At 32.2% G+C, this 24,405-nt stretch overlaps 1 protein-coding gene across 2 annotated transcripts in view; it reads left to right on the top strand.

The window, feature by feature from the left end:
- LOC140435294 (neurotrimin-like) overlaps nucleotides 1-24,405 on the top strand; it is a 635,066-nt gene that overhangs the window by 516,241 nt on the left and 94,420 nt on the right. For both annotated transcript variants that reach the window (XM_072524122.1, XM_072524121.1), the window contains exon 6: nucleotides 21,541-21,669. In XM_072524122.1, the coding sequence (XP_072380223.1) occupies nucleotides 21,541-21,669 (129 nt within the window). The remainder of the gene's footprint in view (nucleotides 1-21,540; nucleotides 21,670-24,405) is intronic.

Below are 24,405 nucleotides of genomic sequence, written 5' to 3'. Positions count from 1 at the left end.
ATCATTGCCAGTTTAATCCCATCGAATATATATGGGGAATAGCAAAACAATATTATGACAACCATATTGGGCCTAACGGTTATAGCGACGACGTAGTTCGGGAAACTTGGCGAAAGGCACTTTCAATTGTAACTCCAGAAGTGTGGTGCAACTGTATATTCAAGTGCGAGAAACTAATAGAAGATTGGTGGACTCGTGAAAATAAAATAAACGAAATAAGTCCAATCATAATAACATTTAATGGTGATGACAGTGATGATGATGACGATTATGATATTTTTGATGATAATGACTGATTTTCATTTTTGTTGGCAAGTTAAATTTTTTTATTTTTCATTAGAAATTCTTTCCATGGAACAAATATACATAGACCATATTTTCTGTGTGAAGTGTAATATAAAATTATTATTAGGTTTATATTAGCCACATTAGACTCCATTAATGAAGTAATTCTCCTTATTATACTGTCAATTATATAAAAGATTTTCCATTATTATTTAATTAAAAAAAGTTATGGATTATTTTTCATTTCATTTGACCAGTTGATATTTCCACAAAGAGCAGGTAATTAAAACTGGGTACTTACAATAAAATTTTTAATCCGAAACCCGCGTAAATATAGCGAACCGACTATATTTCATCTCTGTTATATCGATCCAGGCAACGAAGACTATTGTAACTCAATTTTGGTTCAAGTGAGATAATCGCGTTTGAAAATTTTCGCAAAGATTTCGCTCTAAGAAATGACGTTATCTTTGAAAGAAATACGTCTTAAATTTCTGATATATTATATATAAAGGGTTTTAAGGGACTTCACAAATCGAACATAACAAAAAAAAATTTTTTTGCTTAATTTTGTTTTTTTTATGATTTTCATCGAAGCAATTAAAAAAGAAAAAATACTTAGCTAGACTTAGTAACAGATTTATTGAAACACAACAGTACTGTTTTAAAAAATTACAATAAAAAACATTTCTAAAGCTAATCGGAATAACTAAAATTGGAGTCTTGTTCATATTCTTCATTATTCTCACTTTCTGCTTCCATATTTTTACTACTTTTAGTATTTTGTCCCTTTGGGATTTTCGTCCGATAACTAAATGTTCTAAAAATACTGAAGTCTGAATGCCCGCTTACATCTCAATACTCTGAAGCGTTTACTCTAGAAGAAATTAACTCAGCAATATCAGAAGTCAAGTCTGGAAAGGCACCCGGCTTCGATAAAATTCATCCAGAATTTTTACTCCACTGTGGCAAATATGCTAGGAAATGGCTGGTTGATTTCTATACAGATATGATAAAATCAGGGGAAATCCCCCACTCACTAAAAAGGGCCTCCATTATAGCCATAATAAAACCGGGAAAGGCAAATGATCAGCCTCAAAACTACCGACCGATTGCACTGCTGAGCTGTGTCTATAAACTGTTGGAACGATTAATCTACAACAGAATTAGTAATAACATATTTGAATTGATACCTATTGAGCAAGCAGGGTTCAGACCTAATCGCAGCTGCACAGATCAGATCCTATCCCTAACAACACATATTGAAGCAGGTTTTCAAAGAAAGCAAAAAACATCCGTTGCTTTCATTGACCTATCAGCTGCATACGACACCGTCTGGAGACAAGGACTAATCTGCAAACTAATCCGTGCCACCCCGTGTCAAAAGATAACTAGACTCATTGATAGCATGCTCACCGACAGACCTTTCCAAGTCACAATGGGCAACTCAAAAAGTGTCCAAATGAAGCTCAGCAATGGACTGCCACAGGGATCTGTTTTGGCACCCTTACTGTTTAATTTATACATCGCGGACCTACCTAGGACGAATTCGCAGAAATTTGGCAACGCTGACGACTGGGCCATTGCAGCAAGACATAATAACATGGTAGTTACAGAAACAATACTAACGGATGACCTTGCTATTATGGGAGAATACTTTCGCAAATGGAGGCTACGACCTAATGCGACGAAAACCGAAGTGTGCTGTTTCCATCTAAATAATGCCCAAGCCAACAAAAAACTGTCCGTTCACTTTGAAGACAGACTACTAACTCATAACTCAACACCAAAATATCTTGGAGTGACTCTTGACAGAACTTTAAGTTTTAAAGAACACCTACAAAGAACGGCAGCAAAACTGAAAACGCGAAATAATATAATCCAAAAGCTATGTGGTACCACATGGGGGTCCTCAGCCTCCGTACTCAGATCATCTGCTATCGGACTTGTATACTCGACAGCTGAATATGCTTCCCCAGTATGGCTCAATAGCAAACACACGAAGATTATTGACACCCAATTTAATCAGACAATGCGAATGATTTCAGGTACAATTAGACCAACACCCAACTATTGGCTTCCCATCCTGAGTCACATTCCACCGCCGAAACTACGAAGAAGTCACTCCCTTCTCAGAGAATATCGAAAAATCCAGTCTAACCATCAACTACCCATCCACCATGATAGGCGTGATATCGAAATGAACAGACTGCGCTTCAGATATCCTGTCATGTTAAGGGCCACCTCCTTACATCAGGAACATTTCGACCTCACCAACGCTTGGAGAAGACAATGGGAGCGCGACTCACCACAGGAAGCACAGCAAATGGCCTGTATCGATCAGAAACCGCCAGGCTTTGAACTGACCCGGAGTACATGGACAACGCTAAACAGAATAAGAACAAGAAGCGGTAGATGTGCTGACAGCTTACATAAATGGGGAAAAGCCCTTACTCCGGAGTGTGACTGTGGTGCGCAACGACAGACCGTCCGTCACATTGTTGAAGAATGCCCCTGAAGGCGGTTCCCTGGAGTTTTTGACGAGTTCCTGAATGCGACCGAAAATGTTTTAGACTATATTAATGCATTAGATGTTCGTTTGTAATACTCCATGTAATGTTTTATATTGCTTTTTAAATATGTGTTCTTATTGTATGCCATACGATAAATAAAAATAAATTTCGTCCGATTATCGGCTGTAAGGGAAAAGTAAAACTTATGGTAAACCTTAAGAATGCTAGGAAGACTGTTTATTTTGGGTTTACATAAGTCAAGCAAACCATTCAATTTTTTGGCATTTATTGGAAGCAAGTTTTTATAAAGTGGAGGCAATTCTTTAGAATTATAGTTTTTTAGCGTATTTCTTTAAGACTTTTTTAAGATTATTATTTTTACCTCATGGGCATAGTCATATTTGAACTTCATTTTATAAGGCATATTTGATAAAAAATGCACTTTTCAAATCTTGCCTAAAAAGTCGCTTTGTGCCATTTATGGCTTTCCAGACACTTTTGCCATGCGAATCAACATGATCCATTGATCAGGGGTATATATTTCTGATTGCCGCTTTTTGGCATTTTCAATAACAGCATGCATGCTGTTTTATTTGTTTTGTGTATGCCCTGTTTCTAGAAATCGATGAATTATTTGAAGATTAAGACTTATAGAAGCATATGAAAAGAATGAGAAAATAAAGCGGTTGCGGTTTTGTCCGCCACAGTTATCAGAATAAAGAATAACCTTTTTAACTACATTTTCTTTTTGATGTTTTAAAAAATTTCGATCAAAAAATCGAAACAAGCGGCACAAACTGATTTAACATTGATCGCCGCTTCCTTATCTGCATCCTTTAAAGCTCTGGCAGCAATTTTATTAGAAATGTGTTTATTAAACCTATCTTTTATTTTAATTTTATCTTCTGGACTTGCTAGTGAATAGGCTGTGCAGTGTTTGAAAAATGCAAGATGAAACTCAGCATTATTAATTTCCCTGTATTGTCTTAAGCTACCTATTTTTACATTTCTTTCTTGTATGTATTCTTAGTACAATCGATGCATTATTCCAACGTTGAGACACTCCTTAAAGTACAATTTTGTTGACTTTTGTCTGGTCTAGTGGGAATGCACCACAGGAAAAAGTTGAATGTGGGATTCACTGTTTCCAATTTTGCTTAAATCGGTTGTTATCCACTGTTTGGTTATCCACTGTTCAAATTCCATAAGTTTAGAGAAACATAGCTCTGCAAACCGGTATGTCGTTATTTTTAAGAGCCAGTATATATTTTCTAAAGAAATTTCGTCTTGAATGGTCGTCTACTTTTCTCACTTGCTTTTTATCTACTTTCTTAATGTATCTTGCTATGTAATCCTATTGTCTAGTGTAATTACCTATTTTCCAAAATTCGTCAAACAATATCTTTCTATTTTTCTCACTTATCTTCTTTCGACATTTATTTCTACAGTTTGCTTTGCATGGATTTTTTATCTGTCTGGCAGGAATAAGTTGACCCTTGCGGTTTTAGTGTTCGATGCCTATATTTAGATCTTTCTTAGCCTTAACATCAAGCCACCCACTTGTATTTCTTATACGCTTTCTACCTGTTTTTTCTTTAGCCGTCATCAGTATCTGGCATATTAGATGAGTCAGAATCTGATGTACGTTCAGATTCTTAATTAACATCGAGATCTGAACTATCTGATAAGTTCCCAGTAAAGGTGTTGGTGTTATCACTTTGTTATGTTCTTTTTCACATAAATTTTTTACATTGTACAAAATTTTTTGTGTTTTTGATTTCATTTTAATTCTTGTCAAAAATTACTATTTTTTACAGCAGCTACTTCAAATTTTTATAGTAGTATGTAACAAACAAACCTACAATTACGGTGCAAACAATAGTAAGTCAAACTTGCAATACTTTCCGCTGTTTTTTGCAACGAAGACTACAGTAACTCAACTTACTATAGTTTTCGCCTGCATAATTAAGGGTTAGTAAACTTACTATACAATTCAAATGTTTTACTGGTTGCCTTAAAATTTATACCTATGTTAGCATACTTTTCTATCAAAAAGAATAATAATACTATTATCGTAAGTCAAATGTAACGTTTTTTGAGTTACTATAGTCTTCGTTCTAGCAACTACGTTCTAGTTGTTGCATGTTGCTAGAATGGAAGACGGAAGATGGACGAAGAGATTATTGGAGTGGAGACCAAGAGCCGACAAGCGAAGTCGAGGCAGACCACCCACCCGATGGACCGACGACCTAAGGAGAATAGAAACAAACTGGATTGCAACAGCTAGAGATAGAGAGAACTGGAGACGTTTGGAGGAGGCCTATATCCAACAATGGATGTGAAAACGGGGCTGGATGATGATGATAGTCTTCGTTGCATGGGTCGATATGTAATTTTGAAACTTAACATACCAATTTTTGGTAGTTAGATAGATCTCAATGAATCTTCGATTGGTAAGAGCGTCAGGAAATTTTGTGGACTAAAGTGATGATGTAGACATGAAAATTGCACCATTAAACAAAGAAAATGCAATTATCTAAAGTGCATTTCGCAGTGATAAAAATGATAAATTTGTAACTCGAAAATAATTGACGGAAATGAGTTCAATATTACTACTCGGGGAGTTTTTGAGGTCATTAAACACTAATATTATGACGTCGATGGTCTCCGAGGCTTCTATTATTTAGTATGGACCTCATGTCCGAAAGTTTTATGGAAATTCGATACATCAGTGCAAACTCGGTCCTCAGTGGTTTTTGGGGTCGATGGACACGAACATCATAAACAAAACAAGTCTGATGAATCAACGTTAGTACCAACAATTTCATCACAATTCGATCTGTTTATTTTTTTAACTCCAGTAAAGTACAATAAACCAATCCAATAAATAAGTAAAGAGCATTTACCAAGGAGCCCCCTTCATTACTTTCTCTATCCAGTATATTTATAACAAGATTAAACATGTAAGGACTCAGTGAAGAGCCTTGGTGCAAACCAACCGTCACTGGAAAACTTTCGGTCAATCCGACAGCAGTCCTTACTTTGGTGTACGCTCTTGTCATGGCATAGCTCTTGTCTAGGAACTCAGTTGTACGCCTTCTTAAGATTTATAATTATTTTAGGTTTGACCGAAAATAGTTTATTCCACTAAAATGGATAAAAAACTCATGTTACAAAACCATTTTGAAACCTATAAAAAATTGTGATTTGACACAATACTACATAGATGCCACTAAGACTAATATGGGCTTAACAACGTTTCACAAGAAAAACTTCCAAGTTTCAAGAGTAGTATACTAAATGGTTTTTAAATAAAATCATCAATATAAGTCAGCTTTATTTATCATTCACTTCTGTAATATTGGGAAATACAATAATTAATTTTCTTGTTATCTAATATTGGGAAGTTACAACAAGCTTTGCAAAAGCCGTCCGTTTTCTGATCCGAAACAAAATTCCCAAAGGCCCATATTTCTTTATACTTTTGATTTTTTAGCAAATCAACTTTATCTTTCCCATACTGGCATTAAACGTTCCACAAAAACCAAATCATATCAAATAAAACTCCCTTCAAATACATCTCAAAACGATTTTTTCGAGACATACCTACTTCTTTGAAACTTTTCAACTTTTTATTGTATTTTTTCCTTTGAATTTCTGGATTTCTGCATCAAATTGAAAATCGGGAAAACGGAAAGCATTCAGTTTACAAATCGATGGGTATTTCAAAAGGAGACTAATGATCTTCAGATTGTTGAATGTTTGTGTTGCCAAAAGGAGTGTATATAAGGTATTCTTTTTTATGCGTTTCTTATGGAAAAATATTTTTAAATATGTACTACCCCAAGTAAATATTAGGTTTAGATGAATTTTTATAGGAGTTTTTTAATAATTAAAATCGCAAAATATGTTATTAAACTTACTAATTACATACTTTTTGTTTACTCTACTAATCGGAGGTTGAATATCATCACCACTTTCTTCGTTCAAGAGTTTTGTGTTAATAAACATTCAGAATTTTGTTATATTTCTTAAAAAGACAAACTAAATAACATAAACTGTTAAAGATCCCCTCCGGTAATATTAATACTATTTTAGAAAATCTTAAATCTGTTTTAAATTGGGTTTTTAAATCTAAACATTTTTATTGTTGTATACGGTGATTTTAATATTGCTACAAGATATTTAAATGCAGATATCAATAAATTGCAAAATTTCATTTCTCCCTTTAATGTAAACTTTAATCTCGTAAAACGGCTTGTTAGGGTCAGGAACACCATTATGACGATTGATAATGATTTTGTAATTTTTTAAAACTTTTCTTGTTACTTGTGTAAACGACAACAGTGCTAATTGAATTTGTTTTGGGGACAAATCTATAACTAGAAATGTTTTACCAAAAAAGAAATTTTAATGACATTACTATAAATACATTTATAAATGACATCTGCAGAGAAAACTGCTGCTATCTTAACTATTATAAACATTTATATCAGCAGCAGATAAGGAAACTCATATAATCATACAATATTTATTTGTAAAAGCGCATTGTACAAGAAGAAAAGTCGACACTTTTAGTAATTTTAATTGTTATGTGTGTAGTCCAAGTACTTGCAGTATCTAAATTGAAGTTGATATTCCTATGGGCTTATCAATGTTTCCTCTCTGCATATTCCAAGTCCTCACTCGCCCAGTACAAACCCATAAAGATGGTAGATATGCAAAAATGTCGAATCGTCCCCGAACCAAATCCGATTACTCACACTGCTGCTCTCTAAATTTAGAGGCCGATGTACTTTTTTAAATTGGCTCCGTAATTTTGCTCTAATACCTCTTTCGCGGTGATGGGTCGGGCAGATACCAGCGCAGTTTTGCTACTGACAAATCCACCCTTAATTTCCGCTGTATTTAAATCCGGGTGATTTCATTAAATTTGTATTTTTATTATTTGGTCTTGATGTCCCTCTCGGTTAAAGGTAAATGAAAATTTCGCTGATTAGGGTTAAGCGGGTAATTGAGTCTTTCATATACTGAATCTAGTTTAGGACGGGACGATTTTTATTTTGGTTACAAGGGAGTAATCAAAAGAGTTTGTTTAATTTTGTGTTTTTGGCTAAAATGGACATTGAACACTGAATTTGTAAATTGTATATATTTAATTACATTTGCATCTTAAACTATTTAGTTTAATTGGACTTAATTTAAGGTTTTTGATATTAGACCATTTTTGTAAATAAAGATATTTCTATTACAATCTTAATGGGCATATATCAGTAGCCAAATTCATGTTGTTCTGAATAAGTAAAAAATTATCAATATCTATTAATTTTCAACAAGCTTCACTTCAATTTTCCAATGATACACTCAAAATTTTTACATTTTGGTCACTCATATTCTTCGTCTGCAGTAAGGTTAGATTTGCTTTCTTTTTTAGCAATTTTTAAAGTAACTTAAATATGCCTTTATTATATGCAATATGCATTTATATATGCACTTGAAAAAAAATATTTTTTCCATTTTAGCGCTTGAGATTTGGTGAGAAATTAAATTATAGTATAACTTAGAGAGTGTTTATTTATTACTAGACTTCGGCAAATATGCAAATAATAATGTAGAAAATATGCACGTGTTTACCCGAAAATATGCAAATATTTTACAAAATATGCATACAAATAAATAAAAAAATCGTAAAATAGTAACAATTTTATTTAAAAAAAAAGTGTACATAACTAAATATTTCCTACTATTCATTAAGATTTACATTTATTTTAAGTAACTACATCATTTTTAAGTATGAATAAACTTATTTAGAATTATGGTAACAATAAATGACCAAGTGGTGTTCAAAATTTTTTAACAAAAACTTGTGGCTTCTGTCTGAGTACATATATTTATATATGGAAAAACTTCGTTCAACATCAACTGATGTAACGGGAGCATTTTTCAAACTAACCAAAACATTTGGTTCTAAATTAATTGTTTCCGAAATATTTCCAGCTAGAACACTGACTACTTCAGAAAGAATATGGTAACCTTTATTTTTTTCCATAGTAGCTTCAAATTTTTTTAAAATATCTTTTCCAATATTACCTCTAACGTTCCGACAACATGACGCAAATTCTTTTATTAATGCTGTACTTTCGAACAATGACAGTTTTGGTGATTCTAACTGAGTAATTGTTTTTTGAACAAAACTAAAATTTGATTTTATAAATTAAAGTTCTTGTTGAAGCAAGTTACTCTGAAAAGTTTGTTTAGAATCCAAAAGAGATTGGGAACTTTCATCTGTTAACGTATCAATTATGTTCTTTATTTTAACAAAATGATCTGCATAAAAATTAGCTGCTTCTAACCATGTTCCCCATCGCGTTAAAATAGGTTGTGGTGGAAGAGGAATGATAGGTAGCATTTCTTTATAAAGTTGAATTCTTATAGGAGATTTAAGAAATACTTTTTTGACACTGGATATCATGGTATTTACAAGAGGAAACTTTTTTCGTATTTCCTCTGCAACTCTGTTTAATCCATGCGCTACACAAGTAACATGTATTAAATCTGGGAAAAATATTTTTAAATTTTGTCCTGCTTTCACCATATAAGGAGCAACATCCGATAAAATAAGCAGTAATTTATCAGAAGGAATAGTTGTCGGAAGAAAAAAAGTTGCTAATGTTTCTTGTATAAAACGCGAAATTGTTAAAGCATTTGTTTTCTCAAGTTGCTGGCATGAAATAAGATGAGATTTTGGTAAGGTATCTTCTTTAAGAACACCAATCAATAAATGAGCAATATACTTTCCTGAAGAATCAGTGGTTTCGTCTACAGATATGTAAAAATAATTATCTGCAATTTCTTCCTTAATATTAATTAACACCGACGAGTATAGCCCGTTCACATTATTTCTTCTTAGAGACCGATCACTTGGAACATTAAGTTTGCAATATTTTTTTAGAAACGAACTAAAATTTACATTTGCTAATTTTGAAAGCGGTATGTTTGCAGACACTAATGCGCGACACAAGTCTTCATTAAAAGTTTCTTGCTCATCTAATTTTTTTGAAGTAAATTGGAAACATTTAGCCATTGAAGTTTGATGTTTTCCTCTTATTTTTCCTTTTTTTGCAATGTGTGAAGCAGTTCTCACATGTTGGTCTATCTGAAATTTCTTCTCACATGCTATCTATAAATAAAAATAAAAACCTTTATTTTAACCCAACCTTTAAAATATAAAAATATACAAGGTGTTTTTGGTTAATCAAATAACAGGTTTGGAAAAAAAACACTCGCTAAGTGTTTTAAATGCAGTATTAATCCACAAATTAGTTTTTGTTACTAACCATTAGTACATCATATAACTTATTTTAAAATTCAACAAAAGTTTTTTTTTTGTTAATTCAATTACAATAAAAATAATTGTGTTTTAGAATAGCTGACTTTATAAAAAAAAGTAAAGGTGAAAAATTTTTCTAAATACACACCATTGTATTGTACCATGGACAATTTTTTCTCACTAAAGGAAGCTATTTTTCATTTAAAAACAACCTACGAGTACTAAATTTCAAGTAAATACGTTTATTGCTTTTAAAGTTATTGTTGTTATTAACTAAAAGAATTAAATTTTTTTTAATTTTAACACCCTGTATCTCGAAAAGTAAATAAGTTTGACCCCTCATTAACTATATCGTTTTGTTCAATTTTTCGAGAAGTATCTACAGTCAAACGTTGTAAGTGTCATTTGGAAACACCCTGTATGTATGAAATATTAGATATTTAATAGAAAATATTAGATACTTACAATTTTGCCACAGACTGAACAGTAGATTTTTCCCATATCCATAGACAGCTCTTTATAAGGTTTAATCCAAGTTGAAGCACTGGTTGTTTTAGGCATTATAAAATCACAATCTTCCTTTTTGTTACGCACAACGAGTGTTTACGCTTTGAATATCAAAACAAAAATGATTTACAAATCAAAACTATTAGCCGTTTACCTGCTGTTAAGATACAATAAATTGTAGATAGATTTGGGGATTAGATCATAAAATGCAAATAAGCGAACCCTAAGTGATTATCCAGTAACTGAATGCCTCAGTGACCGAGACTTTCTAAGAATGTTGAGGGCTACTTAAATTGATCTTCTTTGAAATTGTAAATGTTTTGTACCTGTAGAGATTACGTACTTAGATCATTTCTTGATTAAAATGACTACAAAATTTTATACAAGAATTGAAATAAATTGGTATGTTTAAAAATTTTTAAATACAGTATAAAAATCTGAACTTTTATGCACTTTATGCAAACTTTTATACAAATATGCCAAAATATGAAATATTTGCATAAAATATGCACAATATGCAAAATATGCAATATGCATATTTGCCGAAGTCTATTTATTACTATATTTAATAAAAAAATATAAATGAAAATTCACAAGAAAATGTCCTTGTTCTTGCTGTTACAGTATATAATCATAAATTGTTCAATATTTTCAAGAGTAATGTTATGCCTTCTATCAGATAATGTGTGTTTATATGAGGAAAACGATCTTTCAACATCACAGGATGTAATTGGCGCAAATCTAAAATTTGACACTAGCGAGCTTATTATATTAATAACTTCGTTAAAGCTTCCATTGATTATGTTATTTATTGATCGCAATAAAAAAAAGGCTTCATTCCGGTTTAAAACTTCACTAAATGTATCTTTAATTTGTTTTCCAATTGTCCCTGAAAGGTGTACTAATCTTTCTTTGACAGAATCAACACTGCAAATACTATCATTTAAAGATAATTTTTGACTCTCTAGTTTTGTAATAGAGTTTACAATGTTGTCAAAATTTGCTTTTATATAGGACAGTTCATTCTGAACAGAATTTTCACTAAAGATATTTTGACATTTCTGAACAGCAATACAACAAGAAGGATCAAAATTTGATACAACATTTTTGATATCAATATAATTATTTGCAAGAAATATGGCACTATTCAACGACGTCTCCCATTTAGTCAACACTGGTTCCGATGGCAAAGGGATATCAAGAAGCATCTCCCTATATACATCTACTCGCAATGATGCTTTTAAAAATACTTTCTTTACATTGTTGATTAAAGTGTTTACATTTGGAAACTCGAATCTAACTTTCTCTGCCACCCTGTTTAAACCATGCGCTAAGTATGTACAATGAATCAAATTCGGAAAAAAAATCTTAAGACTAGTAACAGCTTTAACCATGTAGGAAGCGGCATCGCTAACTAGTAGCAACATTTTTTCAGAAGGTACTTGATTCGGTAAAAAGAAAGTTGTCAAAGATTCATTAACAAATCGAGCAATTGTTGCATAGTTGGTTTTTTTCTAAACATTTTACACTGATTAAATACGACTTGTTGGAGTCATCAGCTGAACTGTTTAAAACTCCAATAATTAAATTCGCGATTTGCCGACCCTTGGCGTCAGTAGTCTCGTCGACAGATATCCACATATATTCATCTCTTACCCGGCTTTTAATACCTTCAATAACGTCTTCGTAAGATGCCCTCACATATTTCTTGCGAAGAGTTGAAGAACTTGGTACCTGTACTGACTTATTTTCAACTTTTAAATATGTTTTCAAAAAATTTTGACACACCTTGCTATCCAATTTATACAGTGGGATATTGCAACTTACAAAAAAATTGCATACATCTATTGCAAACATTTCTTACTCCGTCGATGTATGACAATTTTGAATAATGTTGTTCTGCAGAAGCTGCTGGCGTGGTTTCTTGAAGTCCTTAGATAGTTTATATTGTTGGAGAGCCATTTTCGGGTGTTGGGAAATTTGGAATTTTTTTCACATGGAATCTGTAATAAAACGGTTTAGTAAATAGGAGTCTAATGCAATAATATGAACTTCAAATTTTTAAGATAACTTATATTTTTTTTCTCGAAACTAAAACTACCGCCTAAAAAACCATACTAAAAAATAAATATGAAGAAGAAATAAATAAAATTCTACAACAATGTGACCAAAATTTACAGGCAGATCAAGCCTGGGAACAAATTAAATCTGCCGTAGGACAAGCTAGCGAGAAAATAGTTAGGTACGACTCCAAGAGAAGTACAAACAAAGATTGGTTTGACGAAGAGTGTCAGGCGATAGCAAAGGAAAAGAAGAAGCTCAGACAACAAATATTAACAGATAATAGAGAGTGTAAAAAACAAGACTATAGAAAAATTCGAGGAAGATTGAAAGCTTTGTGCAGAAGGAAAAAGAGATACCACAATGAGTTGAAATTAAAAGAGATAAAAGAGAAGTTTAAAAACAAAGAGTCGTTCTATCAAGAAGTTAAAAAGATGGGAAAAGGTTACCAAAGACACTGTAGTTATATGAAAGGTAAAGACGGAAATTTAATTAGCGATCCGGCAAAAATAATGACGAAATGGAAAAAACATTTTGAAGAATTATTAAATGGTGAGGTGAAGCACGAAGCAGTAGACAACTGGACGGTTGGAGAAGATGCGATAGTTGAAAGGCAGCCTACAGAGGAGGAGGTGGTGACAGCAATACAAGAAATGAAAAATAACAGAAGTCCTGGTAAAATTGACATATGCATAGAAATGATCAAGTTTGGTGGAGAACAACTACAAAGAAAAATATATCAGCTACTAGTGCAAGTATGGGAGAAGGAAATAATACCATTGGAGTGGTATGAGGCCCGCATTTGCCCTCTGCATAAAAAAGAAGACAAACTGAAGTATGACAACTATAGAGGTATAGCCTTACTAGACAAGGTATACAAAATCTTGGCAAGAATATTGAGAAATAAACTAAATTGCTATACGGAAAGAATCCTACATGAGTATCACGTCGGCTTTAGAAAGAACAGATGTACTGTAGACCAAATTTTTCATTAAAGAAGATAAAAACGACTTGTTATGAAGGTAAAGTTCCCCTGCATGTTTTGTTTGTGGATTTTAGACAAGCATATAATAGAGTCGATATAATCAAAATGTATCGAGCAATGGAACATTTGGGTATACCAAAGAAACTGATCCGGCTAGTTAAAATGACACTAAATAACTCTACGTGTGAAATTGCTTGGCAGGGTCACATATCAGATCAATTTACGGTTGCAAAAGGCTTAACAAAGGGAGATCCTTTATCCACTACATTATTTAACTTAGTGTTAGAAACTGTAATCAGAAAATGCAGCATAAAGGTGGAAGAAACAATCATGAAAAATGAGCACCAGTGCTTGGCATTTGCTGACGATCTAACGATCCTAGTAAAAACCGAGAAAGAATTAAGAAGAGTTGTGAATAAAATAATTGAAGAAGCACAGAAATTCGGATTGGAACTAAATGAAGACAAAACCAAATATATGATCATGTGAGGGACAAAAGGGAAAAAAGAAGACTTTAGTGTGAGGTCTGTAAGTGGTAAAATCTATAGTTTTGAAAGGGTGGAAAAATTTGAATACCTGTAGAAATGTAGCTCACAGAAAAACAAAAAATGTATTTATAAAGTCTGTAGACTTTATGACTCATTAAAAAGAGATGCAGGAGCTGCTTTACGTCAGTTTTCTCTGTCGGACTGGGGGAACGGGCCTGTATTACAGCACTTAGTCTATTTGTATTATATGTCTATGTGTAAACATAGTATACCGAGTGGATTTTCTCCCACAATTCTGTCAAACAAATTATATGTATATTTTTAAAGTTTTTAATATCGAAAGTAATTTTACAAGCTTTTTTGACACTAATTCTTTGGACGTTGGGTAGCATCACCTCGGGGTTTAAAAATATCTCTGAGATTGAGGTTTGTAACTGTTCAAGATGTATAGCAAACTATTAAAATATGCGTTTTTAGGATAGATCAGTGGTTGCATAGCTATCACAGATTGTTATAGATTTACATAAAACTTCTGCTGGAAAGTGGAGGACTAAATAAAACTTCTTTCATACCCATTTTAAAATAGCTAGGCAATTTTGTGCATTTTGAATACTTGATGGGCATAGTAGCTTAACAGTACTGTTACCGGTTTTACTTCCGGATAAAGGGGAAGGGAAGCTTTCATCAAGGTTAGCACCTTTTACTGATGAACTATAAATATTTTGCTCGTAGAGACAGGGTTATGCCATAAACATAGGGTTATTATTAAAAAAAAATCATAAATTTTATATTTTTATCTCAAATGTTAAGTGAATAACTCATCAATCAGGCAATTTAAATTCATCATTAGTAAAATATAAAAGATCCGTCAGATCTTTTATACAGCCGCTTAAGTATAGACCCTCAAAACAGGTCGGAAAAGACCTCATTTAAAAATTTTGAGCATGGAGGCCATGTCCGTCAAGCATGGACTCGGTGACCAGGACTTTCGGGTGCTCAGCCGGAAAGGAGAACAAAATTTCTTTTTGCCAAATCGGTGACTGAGTAATCGGACACACACATATTTCGGGCAGAGGGACATCAACTTAGGTTAATGGCTCTCTGTTCAGAACACACACTTTTTAAAGTTATACTTCTATACGCGCGCTCCACGTTGGAAATTTGTATGGGAGTGAATCTGTGAAATCATTACATATGTAAGATAATCAGTAAGAGAGAGACAAAAGATATATTTTTTCTCTCTCTTCCTCTCTCGAATATAAAAATGTTCGAGAGTATATATATATATATATATATATATATATATATATATATATATATATATATATATATATATATTATATATACATAAAATATTATATATATATATATATACATATATATATAATAAAATATTTATTAATATTATTATTTATGTGATATGCTTTGTATTATTTATTAAATGTTCATAATTATATTAGTCTTTTGTATTTCAAAATAATAATCTCAATAAATCACTGTATGACCCAGAACTGTCAATTTTGAAATAAAATTGTGTCATGTCCTCGGTAGTATAGTAGTCACTATCCCAGCCTGTCACGCGGGAGACCGGGGTTCGATTCCCAGTCGGGCAGGACTTTTTTATTAATATTATTACATGGTAAATTAATGTGTAAGTAGAAAAGTTATGTATATTATTGTCATTTTTAAATACTTGTGAATATTGCATTTTAATTTGTATTGTATTATGTTGCACTGTATTCTAGTGTATTTTTTTTATTTATATTATTGCCATTTTTAAATACTTATGAATATTGCATTTTAATTTGTATTGTATTATTAAATTGAATTATGTTGCACTGTATTATGTTGTAGTGTATTGTATTGTATTTATATATTAATAACAAAATAAACAATGAGTTTTACTGCAGAGTATGTGTTAAAATTTTTTGCATTCAACTCCTTTCATACATATATTATGAAAATAAAAATATACAATTTCATCAAAATATTGATTCAATCCTTCATTTACTATACTCCTATTACAGGTTAAATGTTGTTTATTAATTGTTAGTAAGTTGTTATTAATTCTGTTTCTCTTTCTGCTGTCTTACCTATAGCATTACATATGTAATGATTGTGCAGATTGACTTCCAAATAAATTTGTAACGGCGAATGCGTGTATAGAAGTATAACTTCTACCGGCAGTCCCACTGGACTGCCACACCCGTTTTTTTTAGGGACCTCAGTCCCGTAGTCAAGTTGGATTAACTTCTAATAGAGTCAGTAAAGTAAAAAGGGAGAAAAGCCGATATGTGTGCTACCCCAACAGTTAAGTGGCTTAACCACAGTCAAGAAAAACAGAGAGTGTTCCATTACCCAGTACACCCAAAGTGACCTTTAGATCATAAGCCACCCCAACGTAAGTCACACGTTGGGGAGCGGTGGATTAAAAGCCTGGGGGTCAGGTAGGTACCAATTCACAGTGAGGTGAGACCAGTTTGATATTCGGACATGTGGATGCCACTGTACAATGGTATACACATGTTGCTAGCGGCAGGGTTGATCATTGTGTGTGTAGGATTATGCCTTAAAACAGGACGGATTCAATGATAAAGATCAATTCGAGAAAAATAAAAACGGAAAATATTATTCGAATTTGTAGGTACGTGAAACGTAAGGTGATGCCTCTCCTGATGCCACCCAATATGTAGCTTTGTCGATATTTAATCATTTTTAAACTGTTTGTCCTTGTGTCTTATTGTGTTGATGTATCATTTTTTATTGTTTATGACATTCTCCATATATTGTTGGATAGCCCAATTTTGATAAAATGCCCCTGAAGGTGCTCTAGGAGCGAACGTACTTGGGCAGGATTTAATAAAAAAACTGTGCTCGATATCTGCCTTTTATTTGATTAAAATTTATTTATAAATTACCAAAAAATAAATATTGCCTTCCTTGTGTCGTTTGAATAAGTTACTTAAATGGTTCTACTGCAAATGCGTCTATAATTTATATGACTTCTTGCTTTTATAACATTTTTCTTAATGTATTTCACTTGAAATTGAAAAAGTTTTACCTTGACTCAAGTGTATGGAGTCAAGTCAGTTAAATAATGAATAATATGTCTTCATTCTACTCCGTTCTCATTACAACAAAACCATTTTTCCGTAGGAAAAACCCTGTGGAAAATCTGAATTGTTTGAAAAGCATAAAAGATGTAGAAGCAGCGGCATCCATAGTAGGTTGTGTTTGGAAGGAATTTGTTTTTAGTGATTTAAAATATACAAATTGAAAAATGAAACAAATTTTGAGAAGTTAGTAGACATAATTTATAAAATATTATAATATATATTTAATCCAGACAAAAAATCTTAAGAAAAATATTTACAAAAACTAAAAAAATATTTTTAATTTTATGCCGCTAATTAAAATATCACCGACAAAATTTTTACACTCCGTAGAGTGAAAGCCCCGTTGATAGTGAGTTTTTAATGGTAAATAAATAAATTGGTCTATGCGGTCTATGTGGCATAGATCACATATATACACTCCAACAATTAATTGAAAAAAAATGGCAAAAAATAGACCAGTACACATTGCATTCATAGATTTAAAAAAGGCAAAAAGGCATATGACACGGTCCCCAGAAAACAACTATGGGACACTATGAAAGAAATCGGAATAACTTAGAGGTTAATAGAAGCCGTAAAAAACCTTTACAAAAACAACAAGGTAAGAGTTAAAACCGGCAATAAATACTCCAACGAATTTAAGACCACAAAAGGCTTATTGCAGGGATTCTCTACATCTCCGACACTGTTAAAGATATTCCTCAAACAAATATTAAATCCATGGGAAATGGACAACTTCTTGTACACATTAAGCTTTGCAGATGACCAAGTGGTAACGGCTCAAGATTAAGAAGATCTGTGCTATATGCTCCGAAAATTAGAAAAGGAATACACAAAAAATGGACTGGAAATAAATCTAGAAAAGACCGAATATTTAATAACAGAGTAAGAACCAGTGAGAAACTTGGAAATGGACGATAATAGGGAAATTAACGGCAGGGACAAATTCAAATATTTAGGATTCATACTCTCAAAAAATGGAACCACCGAGTAAGAGATAACCAGCAGATTAGCACAGACAAGAACATGTATTAAAGAAATGAACGGGGTACTGTGGGATAGACAGATTACCAGAAATACAAAGAAGAGAAATTATAACACCTTGGTACGCAGTATAATGACCTATGGAGCAGAGAATTGAGTAATAAATAAACGAAACAGGTCCAAAATCACAGCAACTGAAATGGAGTTCATGAGAAGAAGCTGCAAAGTGACAAAAATGGATCGCATCAGAAATGAGAAGATAAAACGAAGAATGGCAGTAGAACAAGACATACTCAGATACATCGAAGAAAAACGTTTTATTTGGTATGGACATGTGAGAGAAACACATCATACAAGGTGGATAGCAAAGATTTCGGATTGGTGCCCAATAGAAAGGAGGAAAAGAGGTAGACCCTGAAGATCATGGAGGGATGAAGTGGACGAGGCCATGGAAAGACGAGACCTTAGAGATGAAGAATGGCAGAACAGAAAGGACTGGGGACGTTGGCTGAAAGACGGAAGGCGGCGACAGCTGTAAAAATCCTTATATAGATAGATAGATAGAAATAAATTGGTGAAATAAGTGAATATAAGTGAATATCATTATACAAATATTATTGGAGATTGATTAAGAAATGATGCATTGGTATAATAGAAAGAGGGTTTCGTAACAAACTAGACAAGTAATAACAAGTCAGTTGAGGAAACTAGAATTTTTAGAGAAACATACCACAAAAAACATAGAACATAGATAAAATAATAACGACCGATTTTCTGGTAATAGTCTAAGAAAATGGTATAAGTGCAGTTGTCTAGCACTACTCAGAGCTACAGTGTTAAAAGTCAAATTGGGCATGCTAAATACCAACCTCCATAAAGAACACCCTAAAAAGAAGAAGGCTATTCTCAGAGCCTATTGGACAGATTGTTATAATTTTGGGGTTAGAATTCATTGTGTATTGACAGTTTGTATTAGTTCTTGTAAAATCTTTACCTGAGACATTTTTGATGATTTGAAAAATCTTTTTTAATTCTTTGTTAAAGCTGAAAATGAATTAAGTAAAGTTAATAAAGTAGCATCATCTGTTTTATACGGACAGTTAGAATCTTTCTCTTACAATAGCTTAAATAGCTTAATTCATAAAAATAGATGGGGGCTATGAAATTTTTACCATCTCATAAGCTGTTTGAAAATCATTTTGTAGTTCTAGGCAGAAATTGGATCTAAATTAAGGATTGAAATTAAATGCTTGTTGATTCTGTTTCGAACTATTTGATTCATTATATTTTTATAGAGTGTAGTTTCATATTAAACAGTTTTTAGTGAATAAGTTAAAGTACAAAAATTATTATTACTAATATTGTAAGGTGAAAAGATACAATTATTGTTGTCAAATACAAAGTCAATTTGGTCAAACTGAAAGTTATTGTAAAACTAATACTCAGAAATAACAAAAAATTATAGGTAGAGCAACTGAAAGATAAAGTAAGTAATGTGTCTGTTTTTTAAAAGGATCGATTATGTCATGTGTTACTTAGAATGTTGCGATAGATATTACTCAAATGGTTGGTGTCTCAAATGTCTTGTAATGTATAGATTAAGGAGTTTTGTTAATGTGTACCATCTCAAGAAAGAGCCGTTTTTATAACTATCAACTGGTTCTAAGATTTTTACATTATTAAAGTTAAATTCATGTCCTTTCTTTAAGTGGTGGTCCACTAAGGCATAAGACTATTTTCTTATGTTGCAGTCGCATTAGTATTGAGTAACACGTTGAGTGACTAATATTGAGGTTTAACTAAGCCTCTATAAAAGTAAAACTGTTAAAAGAAAATAATGTTATTGTCAATCTGTACTGAAATCAAAAAGCAAAGGTTAGAATCGAAAATGTCGATACAGAAACTATAGCAATCAAAAGAAGTGTTAGACAGGGTTGCGTACTGTCTCCATTGTTATTCAATCTGTACAGCGAAGCTATTTTTAAGGAAGCAATATCAGAGGAACAACAGGGTATATTAATAAACAGAAAAATATTGAACGACATAAGATTCGCAGACGACATCTCTGTTTTTGCAGACAGTGTAGAAGCACTGCAACGCTTAGTAGTTCAGTATAAAATATGGACTACAAATAAACGTTAAAAAAACTAAGTGCATGATTATTTCTAAGTAATATACAGTAGGAAAGCTAGATATTGGGGGAAAACAAGTAGAAAGAGTGAATAACTACAAATATCCGGGAACCTGGTAATAGAGAGCTGATAATAAGAGCTTTAAGATGCTACGTGTTCTCGACTTTGTTGTATAAAATGGAAAGCTGGACACTAAAAGTGTCCAGCTATAGAGGTGTAGTGCTATAGAAGGATTTTAAAAATACAATGGACCCAACGAGGTACAAATGCAGAAGTGTTAAAAAGCTACAAAAGGATTGCCAGGTCATAAAGCACATCAGAACAAGAAAACTGGAATATTTAGGCCCCATTACCAGATGTGCGAAATATAAGATATTAAAACTCGTAATCCAATCTGTCCTAAAAAACATAAGTTATCCCACCAAATACTAATTTTCTTGATAATAATCATTGTACCATTTTTTTAAAATATATCTACTAATGGCTTACGACTGTTGATTTATTTATATACGTAAATAGTTATATACGTAAATATATATGTATATATACATATACATACATATTTATGTACATAAATATATATAATTTTACCACCACCAATTGACCCGCCTATGAGGTAGGATGCTTCTAGACACAATGAGAATGCAGATATCGAGAAAATCCAACAATGAGGTTGATTTATTGCGAAGGATATGGAAAAGTGCAGATGAATAATTCACAAGTGGCTCGAATTTATTATACAAGTGGGACGGAATCATCTTCAATTGGTATTCTCATCGTCATTATAATAATATGAATGTTGATAATAGCAGCAATACAGAAGCCTGAACAAAAAAATAAATGAATTAAACAGTTTGTAGAATTTTTATCTTTAGAAATAGGTAATAGTGTTTAAGTGCCAATTATTTATTTATTATTATATTATAATACTTTTGGGTGTTTAATTATGTTTTACTGCTTATTTTTATTCCTCGCCGAATCTCTTTTTATAAAAACATGTTATCAGATTAATTTTAAGTGACTATTAATAAACCGATTCTTTAATTCTTGTTGTTAAAACCAAAGTGTGGTTTGTTTTTTACCCATTTTTAAAAATTATTGTCACTAAACCACTGTTTAAATTAGTATTTTTGTTACAGTTAATGTTGTGGATGGAGAAATATTATTCATAACAAAAGTCAGCAGGCTTCACATGGCAGTTTACCTCTGCATAGCATCGAATGGAGTACCGCCATCTATAAGTAAAAGAGTTCAACTAAAAGTACAATGTAAGTTGGATAATAATAACGAAAATTTTCCTAGAGTTTTTAACCCTGTACTATTGACATGGATGTTTCAGGACGTAGACACTGACATGCGGTATGTCAAACCGTTGTCTATGCTCCTTTGTTTTCACTATGGATTTGTCTCATATTACTGTATCATTTTACATCAACTACAAAATTATTCTTCCTTTACACTCCTGTAAAATAAAATACTGCTCCAAATAAAATAAACTTTATTTTTTCAAATAAATTATGAACGCATACATAATATTAAACAAAATGATGGACGTTATTACAAAATCCTTTATAAATTGAATTACAAAAAAAATTTAGTAGGTATTGGTAACTAAAAATGGTAAAAGAATGTTGAAAGGCACAGACTAATAATATGAATAATTAAAAAATAAAATACAAAATACTGACAATAACTAAAAATTACAATAAAATAACTAGTCATTTTGAGCGCAAGGTCTGCAAATTTTCTTTGTACACTGTAAGCATACTGGTTTTCGACAAAAAAAGCACACATGAAAGGTTTTTCGCTTTAATGCACTTGGACATAAGTAACATGTCTTCTTTTTCTTACGTCTTTTTACAAAATCTACTTCTTTTTGGCGTTTTTTAGCAGGCGAGCTCCTATTTTAGGTTACATTTTAAAAAAGAAAGCCCAGTTCTTTTATCAGGAATTAACAAAAAAACTGATTTTCGTGCAAATCAAAGTTGGTTCGAAAACTTCAGAAAACGGTACGGAATACGATTTTTGCAGATAATTGGAGAGAAGTTGAGTGCAGATGAGTCTGAGGTATCTGTATTTATTCAGAATTTGATCAAAAAGATCAACGAATTAGACCTAATTTCTCATCAAATAACGCTAATGAAACTGAATGAAATTGTCACTTCAAACGAAAAAAAACTTTTGGTAGAAAACTTCGGAAAGAATGTCTCACTGTCATGGTATGCGCGAATGCATCAAGATTTCACAATAATAACTATTTAAACGGGAATAAGCCACAATTAAAGGTTAAAGTACGTTTAACATTGAGAAGCTACCACTTACGTACATGTGGCAAAGCTGTGCCTAGGTGACAAAAGTTTTTCTGGATTGGTACAAGAACAGCTTTGCCCCACAAGTTAAAGATAAGCCAAGAAAAAGAAACTGCCAGTGAAAGTCCTACTCTTGTTAGACAAGGCTCCAGGACATCCTGATAAGGACGAATTAAAAATGGAAACTACTGATGGATATATCAAGGCAATGTACTTACTGAAAAATACTACTGCATTGGTTTAGCCCATGGACCAAAACGTTATTCATACTTTCAATGCACTCTACAAGAAAGAACTCCCTGTGGATATTGTAAGTCAACCTAATTCTGACATCACTTTAATTTTGAAAATGATTTTTTTATTTGTTCTGTAGTTTGTTCCCCTCTACAATTATAACGATAAGACTACCAAAGAGAATTGAAATAATATTATAAAAAATAATACCTCAATCAACCATGGGAGTTAATCGTCTTAGCTTCACCTAGCTTAGTCTCTTAAGTGTGAATTTGTCTTGTCTTAAACTATGAATTAAACAATGAACCCTTAGCTGGTAGCAAATAAAACAATGAGTTATTTAATTATATTTATTTAACACATAAAAATAATATTTAAATGGCGAAAACAACTTCTGGCTTCTAAATAAGAAGCAAGGCTGCTTGCTTCTAAATATGTGTTGCCTGCAGATTATGTGAGTAGGTCCTTTTTAAGGTCCAAAGCAAGTAAGTAGGTGTTGAAGACAGCTGTCTAGGCGCACATCACTCCATAAAGTATTTTCAATGAAATGTTTTAGGAATATCCCATAAAATATTCCAATAAAAATCCCATAAAGCCAATAAACTAGAATATTAAATAGCCTGTGTTAGAGAAACATCAAAGGGGGTTTAATTTCCTTGCTATTTCACAAAATTCAATTAAACAAATAGCAGATGACAAGAATAAAATAAAATATTTATTTTAGATTGAAAACGTGGCTTTAAAAGAAGTGAGGTTACAAATATTGAAAATGCTGTCAGAATTATAGAATATAGATTACAATGAAAGTACTAACTTCAAGAGAATTCTGCAGACCATAAAATGAACCGTATAATAATTTTTATCTCCTTTTATAAATTTCAATTACTGACAAAAAAGAATATTCCCACTACGAAAGGTGATTGACAGAAAGTAAGTGGGAGACTATAATGAAGTATAACACAGATGTCATAGGATGTATGCCTGTGATAGAATTAGCTCTTCTTTCAACATAGAACAGAATATTTACTAGCGGACAGAAAGAGAGAGAGAGAGAAAGAGGGAGCGAACTACTTTTTTCACAGTCACAGTACATAATTTGTAGAGTTTAATTCCGTAAGAATGACTTTTGTTTTTAATGTATTGTCTGAATTTAATACGACCTCTAAAAGTTACGATACTCTCATCTATTTCTATCCTTTAATCAGAAATTACATAAGAAGGAAAGTAATTTAGTAGTAGATCCAGTACAGAACGTATTTTATACAATTTATCTTGCCCCAAGTCATGCTCGTTATTAGCAAAATGCTAACAATTTAATAATAAAAAATATGTTCCTTGGCATGACTTTAGAAATAAATGCATTATTATATAGTGAATACAAGGATAAATCCAGAGCATTTACTAAGCCCATTGCCAAAACAGTAGAAAAGAATGTATGTATTTCTTGGTTAGAGGTAGGTT

Source organism: Diabrotica undecimpunctata, chromosome 2, assembly GCF_040954645.1.
Source record: "Diabrotica undecimpunctata isolate CICGRU chromosome 2, icDiaUnde3, whole genome shotgun sequence".
Taxonomy (NCBI): domain Eukaryota; kingdom Metazoa; phylum Arthropoda; class Insecta; order Coleoptera; family Chrysomelidae; genus Diabrotica; species Diabrotica undecimpunctata.
Note: the sequence above shows the minus strand (reverse complement) of the source record. Positions and strands in the feature narration are given on the sequence as shown.